The sequence below is a fragment of the Salmo trutta genome, chromosome 8, assembly GCF_901001165.1.
Source record: "Salmo trutta chromosome 8, fSalTru1.1, whole genome shotgun sequence".
In the NCBI taxonomy this organism is placed as follows: domain Eukaryota; kingdom Metazoa; phylum Chordata; class Actinopteri; order Salmoniformes; family Salmonidae; genus Salmo; species Salmo trutta.
Window position 1 is genome coordinate 50,025,499 of NC_042964.1, and position 14,108 is coordinate 50,039,606.

The 14,108-nt window shown below is 43.2% G+C and overlaps 1 protein-coding gene across 2 annotated transcripts; it reads left to right on the forward strand.

Moving 5' to 3' along the window:
- The first annotated feature begins 6,090 nt into the window (after positions 1-6,090).
- LOC115199160 (fish-egg lectin) lies at positions 6,091-13,811 on the forward strand. Of its 2 annotated transcripts, none has more exons than XM_029761778.1 (5): positions 6,091-6,198; positions 11,650-11,883; positions 12,078-12,295; positions 12,430-12,548; positions 13,215-13,811. In XM_029761778.1, the coding sequence occupies exons 1-5, from the start codon at positions 6,144-6,146 to the stop codon at positions 13,354-13,356; spliced, it is 768 nt and encodes a 255-aa protein (XP_029617638.1). In that variant the 5' UTR covers positions 6,091-6,143; the 3' UTR covers positions 13,357-13,811. The 2 variants fall into 2 exon arrangements, with proteins under 2 accessions (XP_029617638.1, XP_029617637.1); XM_029761777.1 differs by lacking the exon at positions 6,091-6,198 and adding an exon at positions 11,386-11,507.
- Positions 13,812-14,108: the final 297 nt, after the last annotated feature.

Below are 14,108 nucleotides of genomic sequence, written 5' to 3' on the forward strand. Positions count from 1 at the left end.
AGGCAATATACCGACTCACAGACAGCGCATTGAGCAAACAAAACAACCCTCACAAAATCAACTGGAATTACATGGGTCTATTAATGAACCTTTTGTTGAAAACAAATAGTTGAATGGAAAGAGACTGTCACTGGCAAACATGGTTACAGACCCAACAACATTGTATAGTGTCCCCTCTTTATGGAGAAAACACCTGCGCTAATTATAATACACAAAGTAAGCAAAACAATTAAATGCATAATTCCAACATTAACTAAAATTATGAACAAGATACTAATGAGATAGACCTATATAAGCAATATAACAATTGAGATGTACAAAATACGGCATAAGGGAAAAATTAGCGGATATGAGGGAAGCTATCATTTTGATTAAGACATTAATGAGTCAGTTTAAATGGATGTTGTTGATATGCCTATTTGTTTCAGCACTTTTGAAATGGACAGCAACAGAATGGGCCGTTCTTACAGTATTCTCCCTATACACCAAGTCAGAACTGTAGGATAAATAACGGGGGCATATAAGCAGACAATAAAAGCTCTTACAATATTCGATGATGACAGTTCTCTAAAACTGGCTATTGGCTACAGGTGCACCACCCATCAGTTTACATATCTCCCTGGTATACTACATAATTTATGCAGCAGTTTACAATAAATATTTTTGGACTCACCATTGTTGTGCTGTGCTCACTTGAACAGGAAGGTGGCGTGGCAGTCCCTCTTGTGGGCAATCTTTGTCATCATCAAACTGCCATCAAAGTCTGGCATTCTCTGGATGAAGTCATGCTGGATTGATGCATGGCCAATGATTTCAACCTTTTCTGGCCCATAGTGTTGCGTGAATGTTTATCCTTTTAAGCTTGATAATGAGACCCTTTCAGACAGATGTTTTCATCCTTAAACCCAGACTTGGACCACACACCCTCTCCACTGAATAGCAGGCAGCAAAATAGTGATTGCTTTGCGGCACTTGCAGTTAGCCACTGATTCCTTCCAAACCACTCATTGTTGAATTTCTGATTTCCGACTTATTGTGTAATGTTTATGTCCAATGTCCGATGAGCACAGAGATGTTTTATTTATAATGTTTCTTCATATGATAAGGATTGAAAAGGATTTCCCAGTAGATTAGCACTGTGATTCATAATGATGACTGCTTGTCTAGCTAGCTAGCATGCTAGCTAAGATTTTGAAAGTATGATGTTGACATGATCAGTCCAATCAAAGCTACGGTATAACGTGTTTTGACGTCATTTTTATCTGAACCAAACATAGACATCTATGAGTGGATCAGATTTTGGTTTGGAGCGGACTAAAAGTCCAACGTCCGTGGACGTGGAAATCAAGGCCGGTACAGACAGTACCAAAAAAAGATGTCCAAAAGGTGTCGGCATCGATCCGTGCTTACTGAGGTGTAGCCTACAGTGTCGCCTGAAACTGCATTTTATGAATGGCCATCTATATGGTAGGCCTACCGTTGTGAAACACCAAAAAAAGAACGTCAGGCCCAACAGGACCAAAAAAAAGACGTCCAGAGGACATTGGCGTCGGCTCGTGCTTACTGGGGTGTAGCGTACCATGTAGGCCATCAAAGGAATTTGATAAATAATGTGTTAGGCCCACCGTTTGTTAAATAGGCGTTTGTGTCATCCATTTTATCTCCTGCATGTAGGCTACAGAAAAGGTTACATACTATTTCTACCATATGCTATATCCACGTACGGGATCAAACACGTGCACCAACATTTTTTATGGGTTTAATCATAGAATTACATATACAGTCCCTAAGGATCTCTGTGGGCCTAGTCATAAAGATTTTTAATTTAACTTATATGTTTAACAAATATGTTACCTTTTATTGTGGCATAAACAGAACAAATCAAGATGTTTTCATCTGATTGTCAAACTATAATTTCAAAGGGCTCCTTCATAGGCCACCCACACACATTTATCCACTTGCAAGATATTTCAAGCTTCCAAATAGTGTTGAGTGGAAAGAGACATCTGTTACACAAAACACCAAAAAGTTTCATGTCAAATTTGGCTATTGTCAGTAGGGTAGATTTTATGCGTCCACTGCTGTTGCCGCGCGTTTCGGTGCCGGCCACTCATCTCTGCCTTGGCAAAATATCAGTGTTCTCGTTGAACCACATCGCATTTGAGTGTAGGCTATACCATTCTTTTTCAAGTCCATTCGCTCATTTGTCATACCTCTAACATGCGGTAATCATAAAAAGTTGTGTAATAGCCTACAGTTTTTTGGACATTTTGTTTTAATTCTTGTGAATGGCTCATGCTTCACCCTGGCTCTATCTGCTACATGATTTATGTTGGTGGAGCGTCACAGCGATGCCAACAGAGGTGCCGCTGGGAATGAACAAGCTAAATATTTTGTACCCCTGCCTTATCACAGGGCGGCATCAGCGCTCACCTAAAAAGCTCATATGCCACTGGTTGAGAGAAATTGTAATGATTTTTGGGCAGAATTACATGAGGTTTTATGGGTTGTTGTTGAAGTTGGGTCTTGGTCAGTTTAACTCAGAAAATGCCGCCCTCGTCTATGTGCCTCCATAGACTGCCGCATAATCCTGCCTAATGAGCGGGCCGGCCCTGCTTAGAGGGTAGGTACAGGGTAAGACTGCTGTAAAATAAAGCTGTACACAATTAAGACAAGCACACAACTCAGAGTGAAGTATATTTCATGAAAAATAAAGCAGTAATCATTTGTAGGTCAAACCATTCGGACTTTAAAGACGTTTTTGTGAGAAGAACCGTTTTCAGGATCTGCCCTGGTCTCACAAGCACTGCTCTAGCTCAGCCCCCATTAGTCACACAGGCTAATGGTTGGTCTCAATGGAGGCAGAATAAATAGACTCATGCAATGTAGCTCAAACACACCATTTTTCAAAGGGGTTGGAAGCACTAAATCACGGAAATTATAATGTGGGATTCAAGGCATTTTGAACAGATGAACCCCACCTCTTTCTTCAACACAGAGCCAGTAAACCAGAGGGCACTGGATGGGGCAATGTCTAAATGTGCAGGGATTGACGGTAAGGATTGTCCTATTGCCTCCTGGGGAAAGTGAACTGACCAGTCACGCAAGTTAAGCCTGCTCTGAGGTAGCCCCACTGCTCTGAGGTAGCACCACTGCTCTGAGGTAGCCCCACTGCTCTGAGGTAGCACCACTGCTCTGAGGTAGCCCCACTGCTCTGAGGTAGCACCACTGCTCTGAGGTAGCACCACTGCTCTGAGGTAGCCCCACTGCTCTGAGGTAGCACCACTGCTCTGAGGTAGCCCCACTGCTCTGAGGTAGCCCCACTGCTCTGAGGTAGCCCCACTGCTCTGAGGTAGCACCACTGCTCTGAGGTAGCCCCACTGCTCTGAGGTAGCACCACTGCTCTGGGGTAGCACCACTGCTCTGAGGTAGCACCACTGCTCTGGGGTAGCACCACTGCTCTGAGGTAGCCCCACTGCTCTGAGGTAGCACCACTGCTCTGAGGTAGCACCACTGCTCTGAGGTAGCACCACTGCTCTGAGGTAGCACCACTGCTCTGAGGTAGCCCCACTGCTCTGAGGTAGCCCCACTGCTCTGAGGTAGCCCCACTGCTCTGAGGTAGCACCACTGCTCTGAGGTAGCACCACTGCTCTGAGGTAGCACCATTGGGCCTGTGATATAAAAAAGTGAAGCCACCTGAAACTAACTCCAGTAGTCCTAACCTAAAACAAATCTTTCTTGTTCCTCTACATTTAAGTGTAGTGAAAGACAGACAATGTATGGCAGTCAGGCTAGTTGAGCCTGTTCTGAGATGTATTTTTACATCTTTTTTTTATTTTTTAAAATACATGATTCCTCCCCTATGTGTAGTTAAAAGGCATTTCTTAGTGTAAACACCTCATTTACATTTTCGGGCAAGTGATCCAATCTTCGAGTAACCAAAAAAATACTCCTGACTTGCCCGATGGGCAGGTGCCTTTCAGACTTTAATGTAAATCCCTGATGTGCATGAAGCACGTGACCTACGACCTGGGTCGTCTTTGTGTCGTCTCCCCGTCTGGCTTCACCATGCAGTGCACACATTGAGAATAATTAGTAATGGGCAAAAACATCCATCATTCTGTATGAGCAAGGCATTTGTGAATCCAATCCTTGTCATAGCTCATCATCTCTCATTGTTTCATCATGATCATAGCCAGATCTACCATAAGTGTCCAATAACTAGGCACTCAGTCAATGTTCAAATGTTCATAGTTCAATCTTAGATGAGGATTCAGCGTCCCATAACTAGGCATCAATCAATGTTCAAATAGTTAGGTCGCAGCCACGACATAAATGTACAATTAAAAAAATGTAACTTAGAAAAAGTCCAGTGAGCTTCGATATGGCTGTACCTAAAATTGGGTAATTGTTGAGCTGGCATGGAATACTCCATCAACCCATTCTAATCAATGTGGAATGTTTTAAAATAATTTCTGAACTTAAATATTGAGCTTTGCAACACAAATAGCTGAGTTGATCACACAAGAGAGTATTTTTTGCAGAGACTGTTTGGTGATTTAAAAAGTCATAGTCAGTAATGTAATAATACTCTTAGCAAAAATGATTATTTTTCATCATTTTTAATATACCATATGTTTAATCTATGAGAATAGAAGTGCATTCCGAAAGTATTCAGACCCACAACTTTAGAGAACTCTGTTGGCTTAAAATACATGTCTCATTAACATATTTCCCAGTGTCCTATCACTGAAATAACAGGCAACTCTTGTCAATGTTGATATTCTATGTAGGGTTGTGATTCGTTGAAGTTGATAATAGATAGATAATAGATTGTTTATTTTTTTTAACATATTTTTTTGGACTATAAATGGAACTAACAGAAATTGTGAAAATGGGTTTGCCCTGCCTACACTAGTGAGATTGTTGTATCTCTTTATCTGGTCTGTGGTTACAGATTTGATAGATCTCACTGTCTTGTCGTGCCTGGAGAAATAGTTATAACATTCCACTCCATTTCAACATGATACTGATATGACAGATTGACATAACAGTGTTGCATTTCCCTTTTCATTTCAGTAGCAGTTATCTAGGGGGGCAGCAGTTAGGTAGCGGGCCAGCAGCAGTTAGGTAGCGGGCCAGCAGCAGTTAGGTAGCGGGCCAGCAGCAGTTAGGTAGCGGGCCAGCAACAGTTAAGTAGCGGGCCAGCAGCTGTTATGTAGCGGGGCAGCAGCTGTTAGGTAGCGGGGCAGCAGCTGTTAGGTAGCGGACCAGCAGCAGTTAGGTAGCAAGGCTGCAGCATTTAGGTAGCGGGCTGCAGCAGTTAGGTAGCGGGCCAGCAGCTGTTAGGTAGCGGGGTAGCAGCTGTTAGGTAGCGGGGCAGCAGCTGTTAGGTAGCGGGGCAGCAGCAGTTAGGTAGCAGGCCAACAGCAGTTAGGTAGCGGGGCAGCAGCAGTTAGGTAGCGGGGCAGCAGCATTTAGGTAGTGGGCTGCAGCAGTTAGGTAGAATGGCTGCAGCAGTTAGGTAGCATGGCTGCAGCAGTTAGGTAGCATGGCTGCAGCAGTTAGGTAGCATGGCAGCAGCAGTTAAGTAGCATGGCGGCAACAGTTAGGTAGCATGGCAGCAGTAGTTAGGTAGCAGGGCTGCAACAGTTAGGTAGCATGGCAGCAGTAGTTAGGTAGCATGGCAGCAGTAGTTAGGTAGCATGGCAGCAGCAGTTAGGTAGCAGCGCTGCAACAGTTAGGTAGCATGGCAGCAGTAGTTAGGTAGCATGGCAGCAGCAGTTAAGTAGCATGGCTGCAACAGTTAGGTAGCATAGCAGCAGCAGTTAGGTAGCAGCGCTGCAACAGTTAGGTAGCATGGCAGCAGTAGTTAGGTAGCAGCGCTGCAGCAGTTAGGAAAGGGGGTCTTTCACCTTACCATAAATTGTCTGTCTTTTACTTAACCGTTAGTGAGGAACCAGAAAAGCAGGTCCGGGTCCAGCCTCCCATCAACTCTTTGTTATACAGGTGGAACAGGAAGCCATCATTGCTTTAAAAGCAATGATGGGAGGCTGCAGGGCTATTAAAGCGCAAAGCCCTGCAAGGGGATAATTGAAGTCTGGTGTAAAACCAAACGTATACTGTAGATCTACAGAGACATCATGAGAGCCACTGCAGCTGTCCTATTGGTCCTCTGTCTCCTGGCCATCAGTCATGGTAAGTTACCATCATTTGAAGTGTGCTTGATCAACTTGGAGTTGATGAAGTTTGCTCCATAGCTTCATCCTCCATTTTATTGGTGCAATCTACTCATATGTCTTTGTCGCCACAGCATGGTGCTGTCATGAGGCAGTGGACATCAAGAATATGATACAGATTGATGCAGGACTGGGGCAAGTGGTTGCAACTGACAAAAGTAAAATTTCATACTACCTCGTAGGTGATAAATGGATCTGCCTGTCGGGTTCCCTGAAGTTTATTTAACTAGGCAAGTCAGTTAAGAACAAATTCTTATTTACAATGACGACCTACCCCGGCCAAACCTGGACTAATTGTGCGCCACCCTATATGACTCCCAAATATGGCCGGATTTAATACAGTCTGGATTTGAACCAGGGACTGTAGGGATGCCTCTTGCATTGAAATGTGATGCCTTAGACCGCTGCGCCACTCGGGAGCCCAGTATGGAGAGTGTCAGTTATTTTAAAACTATTTCATATTATAACTGTAGAAATTGTCCTAAAACCCTGATTGAATCTGTTTGTTTCCAGCTTAATCAAGACTGCCAAAACAACAGGTGGAGTCACATTGATGGCAAGTTTTCTATGATTGAGGTGGAACTGATGGTAGTGTCTTTGGGGTCATCTCTTTGGGTGATGTTTGTACTAGGTAAGGCTGTGTTAGTTTCGGAACAAACAGAGGAAAAACTCACAAAAAACTAAAATCAAGTTTATTCAGCCACTGGGTTAAACAGCTGCAAAAGACAAAAACATCACTGCACAAACACATATTTATATCCTCCCACTAGGAAGAATCAACTCGGAACTGACAGCCAATACATCTTCTTTGCTAGTCAAGAACTTGTTTGGTTCCTTTCACTGGTGTAGTCAGGCCCGCGCTGACGCTAAAACCTTCGTGGGCTGTTCCTTCTCACTCCATCTGACCTCTGACCTTCAGCCGAATTCCTCTCTCCTCCCTAATCCACGCCTGTCCTACCTTATCAGTGACTGAAACCAGACAGATTCCCTAGGAGCCTTGAGATTTAACAATAACATGTTTGACAGAATGTAATCTTTCTGCATTCCCTCGTCTAAGTCAGTAACTTTCCATACCCTACAGAACCATTTAAAAGTTTAGACACGCCTACTCATTCATTTTCTACATTGTAGAATAATAGTGAAGACATCAGAACTATGAAATAACACATATGGAATCATGTAGTAACCAAAAAAGTGTTAAACAAATCAAAATAGATTTTAGATTTTAGATTCTTCAAAGTAGCCACCCTTTGCGTTCATGACAGATTTGCTCCCTCTTGGGATTCTCTCAACCAGCTTTACTTGGAATGCTTTTCCAACATTCTTGAAGGAATTTCCACATATGTTGAGCACCGCTTTTCCTTCACTCTGCGGTCCAACTCATCCCAAACCATCTCAATTGGGTTGAGGATGGGGGATTGTGGAGGCCAGGTCATCTGATGCAGCACTCCATCACTCTCCTTCTTGGTCAAATAGATCTTACACATCCTGGAGGTGGGTTTTGGGTTGTTGTCCTGTTGAAAAATAAATGACAGTCCCACTAAGCGTCAAACCAGATGAGATTGCGTATTGCTGCAGAATGCTGTGGTAGCCATGCTGGTTAAGTGTGCCTTGAATTCTAAATAAATCACAGACAGTGTCACCAGCAATGCACCCCCACACCCTCACACCTCCTCCTCCATGCTTCACTCTGCATATCACAAAGACATGGCGGTTGGAACCAGAAATCTCAAATTTGGACTCATCAGACGAAAGGACAAATTTCCATCGGTCTAATGTTCGTTTGTTGTGTTTCTTGGCCCAAGCAAGTCTCTTCTTCTTATTGGTGTCCTTTAGTAGTGGTTTCTTTGCAGCAATTCAACTATGAATGCCTGATTCACGCAGTCTCTTCTGAACAGTTGATGTTGAGATGTGTCTATTACTTGAACTCTGTGAAGCAATTATTTGGGCTGCAATTCCTGAGGCTGGTAACTCTAATGAACTTATCTTCTGCAGCAGAGGTAACTCTGGGTCTTCCTTTCCTGTGGAGGTCCTCATGAGAGCCATTTTAATCATTGCGCTTGATGGTTTTTGTGACTGCACTTGAAGAAACCTTCAAAGTTCTTGAGATGTTCTGGATTGACTGACCTTCATGTAATGATGGACTGTTGTTTCTTTTTGCTTATTTGAGCTGTTCTTGCCTTAACATGGACTTGGTCTTTTCCAAATAGGGCTATCTTCTGTATACCACCCCTTACCTTGTCACAACACAACTGATTGGCTCAAACGCGTTAAGAAGAAAATACATTTTACAAAATTACTTTTTACATGGCACACCTGTGAATTGAAAGGCATTCTAAGTGACTACCTCATGATGCTACCTCATGAATCCAGCAGGGTTCAATTCTCGGGCCGACTCTTTTCTCTGTATATATCAATGATGTTGCTCTTGCTGCTGGTGATTCTCTGATACACCTCTACGCAGACAACACCATTCTGTATATATATTCTTTGGACACTGTGCTAACAAACCTCCAAACGAGCTTCAATGCCATACAACACTCCTTCTGTGGCCTCTTAACTGCTTTTAAATGCTAGTAAAGCTAAATGCATGCTCTTCAACTGATTGCTGCCTGCACCCTCCCGCCCGACTATCATCACTACTCTGGATGGTTCTGACTTAGAATTTGTGGACAACTACTAATACCTAGGTGTCTGGTTAGACTGTAAAGTCTCCTCTCCAGACTCACATTATGCATCTCCAATCCAAAATTAAATCTAGAATTGGCTTCCAATTTCGCAACAAAGCCTCCTTCACTCTGCTGCCAAACATACCCTCGTAAAACTGACTATCCTACCAATCCTTGACTTCGGCGATGTCATTTACAAAATAGTCTCCAGCACTCTACTCAGCAAATTGGATGTAGTCTATCACAGTGCCATCCGTTTTGTCACCAAAGCCCCATATACTACCCACCACTGCGACCTATATGCTCTCGTTGGCTGGCCCTCACTACATATTTGTTGCCAAACCCACTGGCTCCAGGTCATCTATAAGTCTATTCTAGGTAAAGCCCCGCCTTATCTCAGCTCACTGGTCACCATAGCAACACCCACCCGTAGCACGCGATGCAGCAGGTATATTTCACTGGTCACCCCAATATCTCTACTTGCACATCATCATCTGCACATCTATCACTCCAGTGTTAATGCTAAATTTAAATGATTTCGCCTCCATGGCCTATTTCTTGCCTTACTTCATTACTCTTCTACATTTGCACACACTGTGCATAGATTTTTCTATTGCGTTATTGACTGTACATTTGTTTATGTGTAACTCTGTGTTGTTGCTTTTGTCGCACTGCTTTGCTTTATCTTGGCCAGGTCGCAGTTGTAAATGAGAACTTGTTCTCAACTGGCCTACCTGGTTAAATAAAGGTGAAATATATACTGCTCAAAAAAATAAAGGGAACACTTAAACAACACAATGTAACTCCAAGTCAATCACACTTCTGTGAAATCAAACTGTCCACTTAGGAAGCAACACTGATTGACAATAAATTTCACATGTTGTTGTGCAAATGGAATAGACAACAGGTGGAAATTATAGGCAATTAGCAAGACACCTCCAATAAAGGAGTGGTTCTGCAGGTGGGGACCACAGACCACTTCTCAGTTCCTATGCTTCCTGGCTGATGTTTTGGTCACTTTTGAATGCTGGCGGTGCTTTCACTCTAGTGGTAACATGAGACGGAGTCTACAACCCACACAAGTGGCTCAGGTAGTGCAGCTCATCCAGGATGGCACATCAATGCGAGCTGTGGCAAGAAGGTTTGCTGTGTCTGTCAGCGTAGTGTCCAGAGCATGGAGGCGCTACCAGGAGACAGGCCAGTACATCAGGAGACGTGGAGGCCGTAGGAGGGCAACAACCCAGCAGCAGGACCGCTACCTCCGCCTTTGTGCAAGGAGGAGCAGGAGGAGCACTGCCAGAGCCCTGCAAAATTACGTCCAGCAGGCCACAAATGTGCATGTGTCTGCTCAAACGGTCAGAAATAGACTCCATGAGGGTGGTATGAGGGCCCGACGTCCACAGGTGGGGGTTGTGCTTACAGCCCAACACCGTGCAGGACGTTTGGCATTTTCCAGAGAACACCAAGATTGGCAAATTCGCCACTGACGTCCTGTGCTCTTCACAGATGAAAGCAAGTTCACACTGAGCACATGTGACAGACGTGACAGAGTCTGGAGACGCCGTGGAGAACGTTCTGCTGCCTGCAACATCCTCCAGCATGACCGGTTTGGCGGTGGGTCAGTCATGGTGTGGGGTGGCATTTCTTTGGGGGGCCGCACAGCCCTGTATGTGCTCGCCAGAGGTAGCCTGACTGCCATTAGGTACCGAGATGAGATCCTCAGACCCCTTGTGAGACCATATGCTGGTGCGGTTGGCCCTGGGTTCCTCCTAATGCAAGACAATGCTAGACCTCATGTGGCTGGAGTGTGTCAGCAGTTTCTGCAAGAGGAAGGCATTGATGCTATGGACTGGCCCGCCCGTTCCCCAGACCTGAATCCAATTGAGCACATCATGTCTCGCTCCATCCACCAACGCCACATTGCACCACAGACTGTCCAGGAGTTGGCAGGTGCTTTAGTCCAGGTCTGGGAGGAGATCCCTCAGGAGACCATCCGCCACCTCATCAGGAGCATGCCCAGGCGTTGTAGGGAGGTCATACAGGCACGTGGAGGCCACACACACACTACTGAGCCTCATTTTGACTTGTTTTAAGGACATTACATCAAAGTTGGATCAGCCTGTAGTGTGGTTTTCCACTTTAATTTTGAGTGTGACTCCAAATCCAGACCTCCATGGGTTGATAAATTGGATTTCCATGGATTATTTTTGTGTGATTTTGTTGTCAGCACATTCAACTATGTAAAGAAAAAAGTATTTAATAAGATTATTTAATTCATTCCGATCTAGGATGTGTTTTTTTAGTGTTCCCTTTATTTTTTTGAGCAGTGTATTATTGTGTGTGTGTGGGAGAGGGTGGGGTTATATCCTCCTCTTGTTAACGTTTCCTTCAAACAGGTTGTTTGTCAGATATAAATAGCTCATTAATAATTATTTCATGGGCGTTGAAAGCTTGTCGCAGGGCTATATATATATATATATGAGGGAAAAAGTCTGTGGTCAACCAAACTGCAACCAGACTTAAACGTAGATCTACAGAGACATCATGAGAGCCACTGCAGCCGTCCTATTGGTCCTCTGTCTCCTGCCCGTCAGTCATGGTAAGTTGCCATCATGTGAAATATTATTTTATAGGCAGCTCTACACTAAACTTTAAATTGATCATCAAGTTGGCTCCATCATTTCATCCTCCTTTTTGCTGTTGAACTCTACTGATGTGTCTTTGATCTGGTGTCTCCATAGCCTGGGACTGTCAGCCTGTAGTGGATATCAAGAATCTGATGCAGATCGATGCAGGACTGGGGCAAGTTGTTGCTACGGACACAAGTCAAATCCCCTACTACCTTGTAGGTGATAAATGGATCTCCCTGCCTGGTTCCCTGAAGCATATCACTGTAGGACCAGCAGGGATCTGGGGTGTCAGCAATGCAGACTCAATCTACAAGTATGTGGCCGGTAACTGGGTGCAAGCTGCAGGTAAGTGGAGAGCATTACTCAATATTTATCCAGAGGACACCTGCTTCTTAGCTTTCCTGATACCATCAGGCTGTTGAAAAAATGATTCATGTTTTACAAGTTTAACATTATGTTATTGTATAATTTGGCAGTACTCACAGAATAGTCCTACTTGTTTGCCTGTCCGTCCGTCTGTCTGTCTTTGTGGTCTTCAGGCCTTCTGAAGCAGTTGGATGCTGGTGGTGACCAGTTTGTTGTGGGGTCTAACATGGACAATATTCCATTCTGTCTCACAAGTAGTGCCACAGTTGGCTACAAGGGTCCAGGCTCACCCCTTCCATGGACAGGATTGCCAGGAGCTGTGAAGTACTACAGCTGCGGACCGTTTGGGTGCTGGGCAGTCAACAAGAATGATGATATCTTCTTAATGAGTGTAAGATCTGGGAAAGAGTGTGAGAGCTGGAGTAGAGTAGTAGAGGATGGAGAGTCTCAGTTATTTTAAAACTGTTTCATATCATAACTGGTGAAATTGTCCTAAAACACTGATTGAATCTGTTTTGTTTCCAGCTGAATCAAGACTGCCAAAACAAGGGGTGGAGTCACATTGAAGGCAAGCTTTCCATGATTGAGGTGGCAACTGATGGTAGTGTCTTTGGGGTCAACTCTGCGGGTAGTGTTTATACCAGGTAAGGTTACTACTTAAATGTGTGTATGGTTCCACCCTTTTACCCTCAACGTAAATAACTCACTTGAAAATGACTTGTAATAATAATGATATACCTTTAATAATAACTCGGGCCTTACTGTACATACTTTGTGACATGAAGCTCTTTACACAAACATTTAAATAGATACATAAATAAAATCAGTCAAATGAAATCAGATCGATACTTATAAAGAAATGTGTAGACAGTGTAAGGTAAAATATGTAAAAGTGGGATGTCCTTTAAAGCTACAGTTTGGGATTAAAAGCAACAACTAAACGGTCACCCTGCCACTTGTTTTAGTAAACAGCTGAGGTATGTAGCTAGAGAAATGTAACCATTCTCAAATTCATACATGGATCTATGAATGCAGAGACAGACCATCCATGAGAAGAAAACATTTGTTTGTTTTAAACATGTATTTTTAAAGCTATACATTGTTTGTCTACAATAACATTATTTACAAACAATTGAGTAAAAGCTTACATTTTGGCTTCTAATGCAGTTATATTAAGCCCAATAGCCATTTATAAGTTATATTCTTCAAAAATCAATGGCTATATACAATTAATAAAGTCCAAAAGATGCATGCACTTTATAAATATTGATGAGATTTAAACGTTAACCCCACCCCTTTCTTCAACACAGAAACGGCATCACAGCCAGTAAACCACAGGGCACTGGATGGAGCCATGTCCCAATGTGCATGCAAATGAAGCACGTGACCTACGACCTGGGCCGTCTTTGGGTCATCTCCAAGTCTGGATTCACCATGGTGTGCACACATTAGCCTCTCCTCTGTAGCTGAAGGCCGTTCGGGATCTGACAAGTTCACTTACTAACTCATTGATTTCTCTTTCTGGAACAGCCTACTGCTTGAGAATTGAGAACATGAACTCATTAGAATCCTTCATTCTAAAACCGTTTGCTTCATTCGAAAAACTATATATTTTTAGTACTTTATCTCTATCAATAGTAATCACTGACTACTGAGGTTTAATTTATTTTTATCAATGTAGATGTTTTCTCCCACAAAACTGACCACCAACAGCCTTATAAAAGTTGTATTATTTTCTTGATGACTCCTTGATTATCACTTAAATAGAGCTTAGCTATGGCTGCTATTGGTCATAGTGTAAAAACCTGAGCCTTCCAATGTAATCAATAGAGTTGATGTAATCCTTGGCATTGCTTATTATCTCATATTATCATTTCCCACAAATAAAGCATTCATTTTAAAACTAATTTCTGTGTTTTGAATAGAGGAATTTAAGATCCACTGAAAATTGAGAGATCTGTTTTGTGATTGTTTTTTGCCCCTAGCACCACACAAAGGATTCAAATAATACTAAATAATAATATTATTTGAATCAGCTATGTAGTGCTAGGGGGAGAATGTCACGACTTCCGCCGAAGTCGGTCCCTCTCCTTGTTCGGGCCGCGTTCGGCGGTCGACGTCACCGGCTTTCTAGCCACCACCGATCCACTTTTCATTTTCCATTTGTTTTGTCTTCATTGTACACACCTGGTTTCCATTCCATT

Coding starts and splice junctions, on each gene's coding strand:
- LOC115199160 (XM_029761778.1), top strand. CDS start 6,144: ATGAGAGCCACTGCAGCTGTCCTATTGGTCCTCTGTCTCCTGGCCATC. Junction 12,296..12,429: donor ATGATATCTTCTTAATGAGT/GTAAGATCTGGG, acceptor TTTTGTTTCCAG/CTGAATCAAGACTGCCAAAA. Junction 12,549..13,214: donor GCGGGTAGTGTTTATACCAG/GTAAGGTTACTA, acceptor TCTTCAACACAG/AAACGGCATCACAGCCAGTA.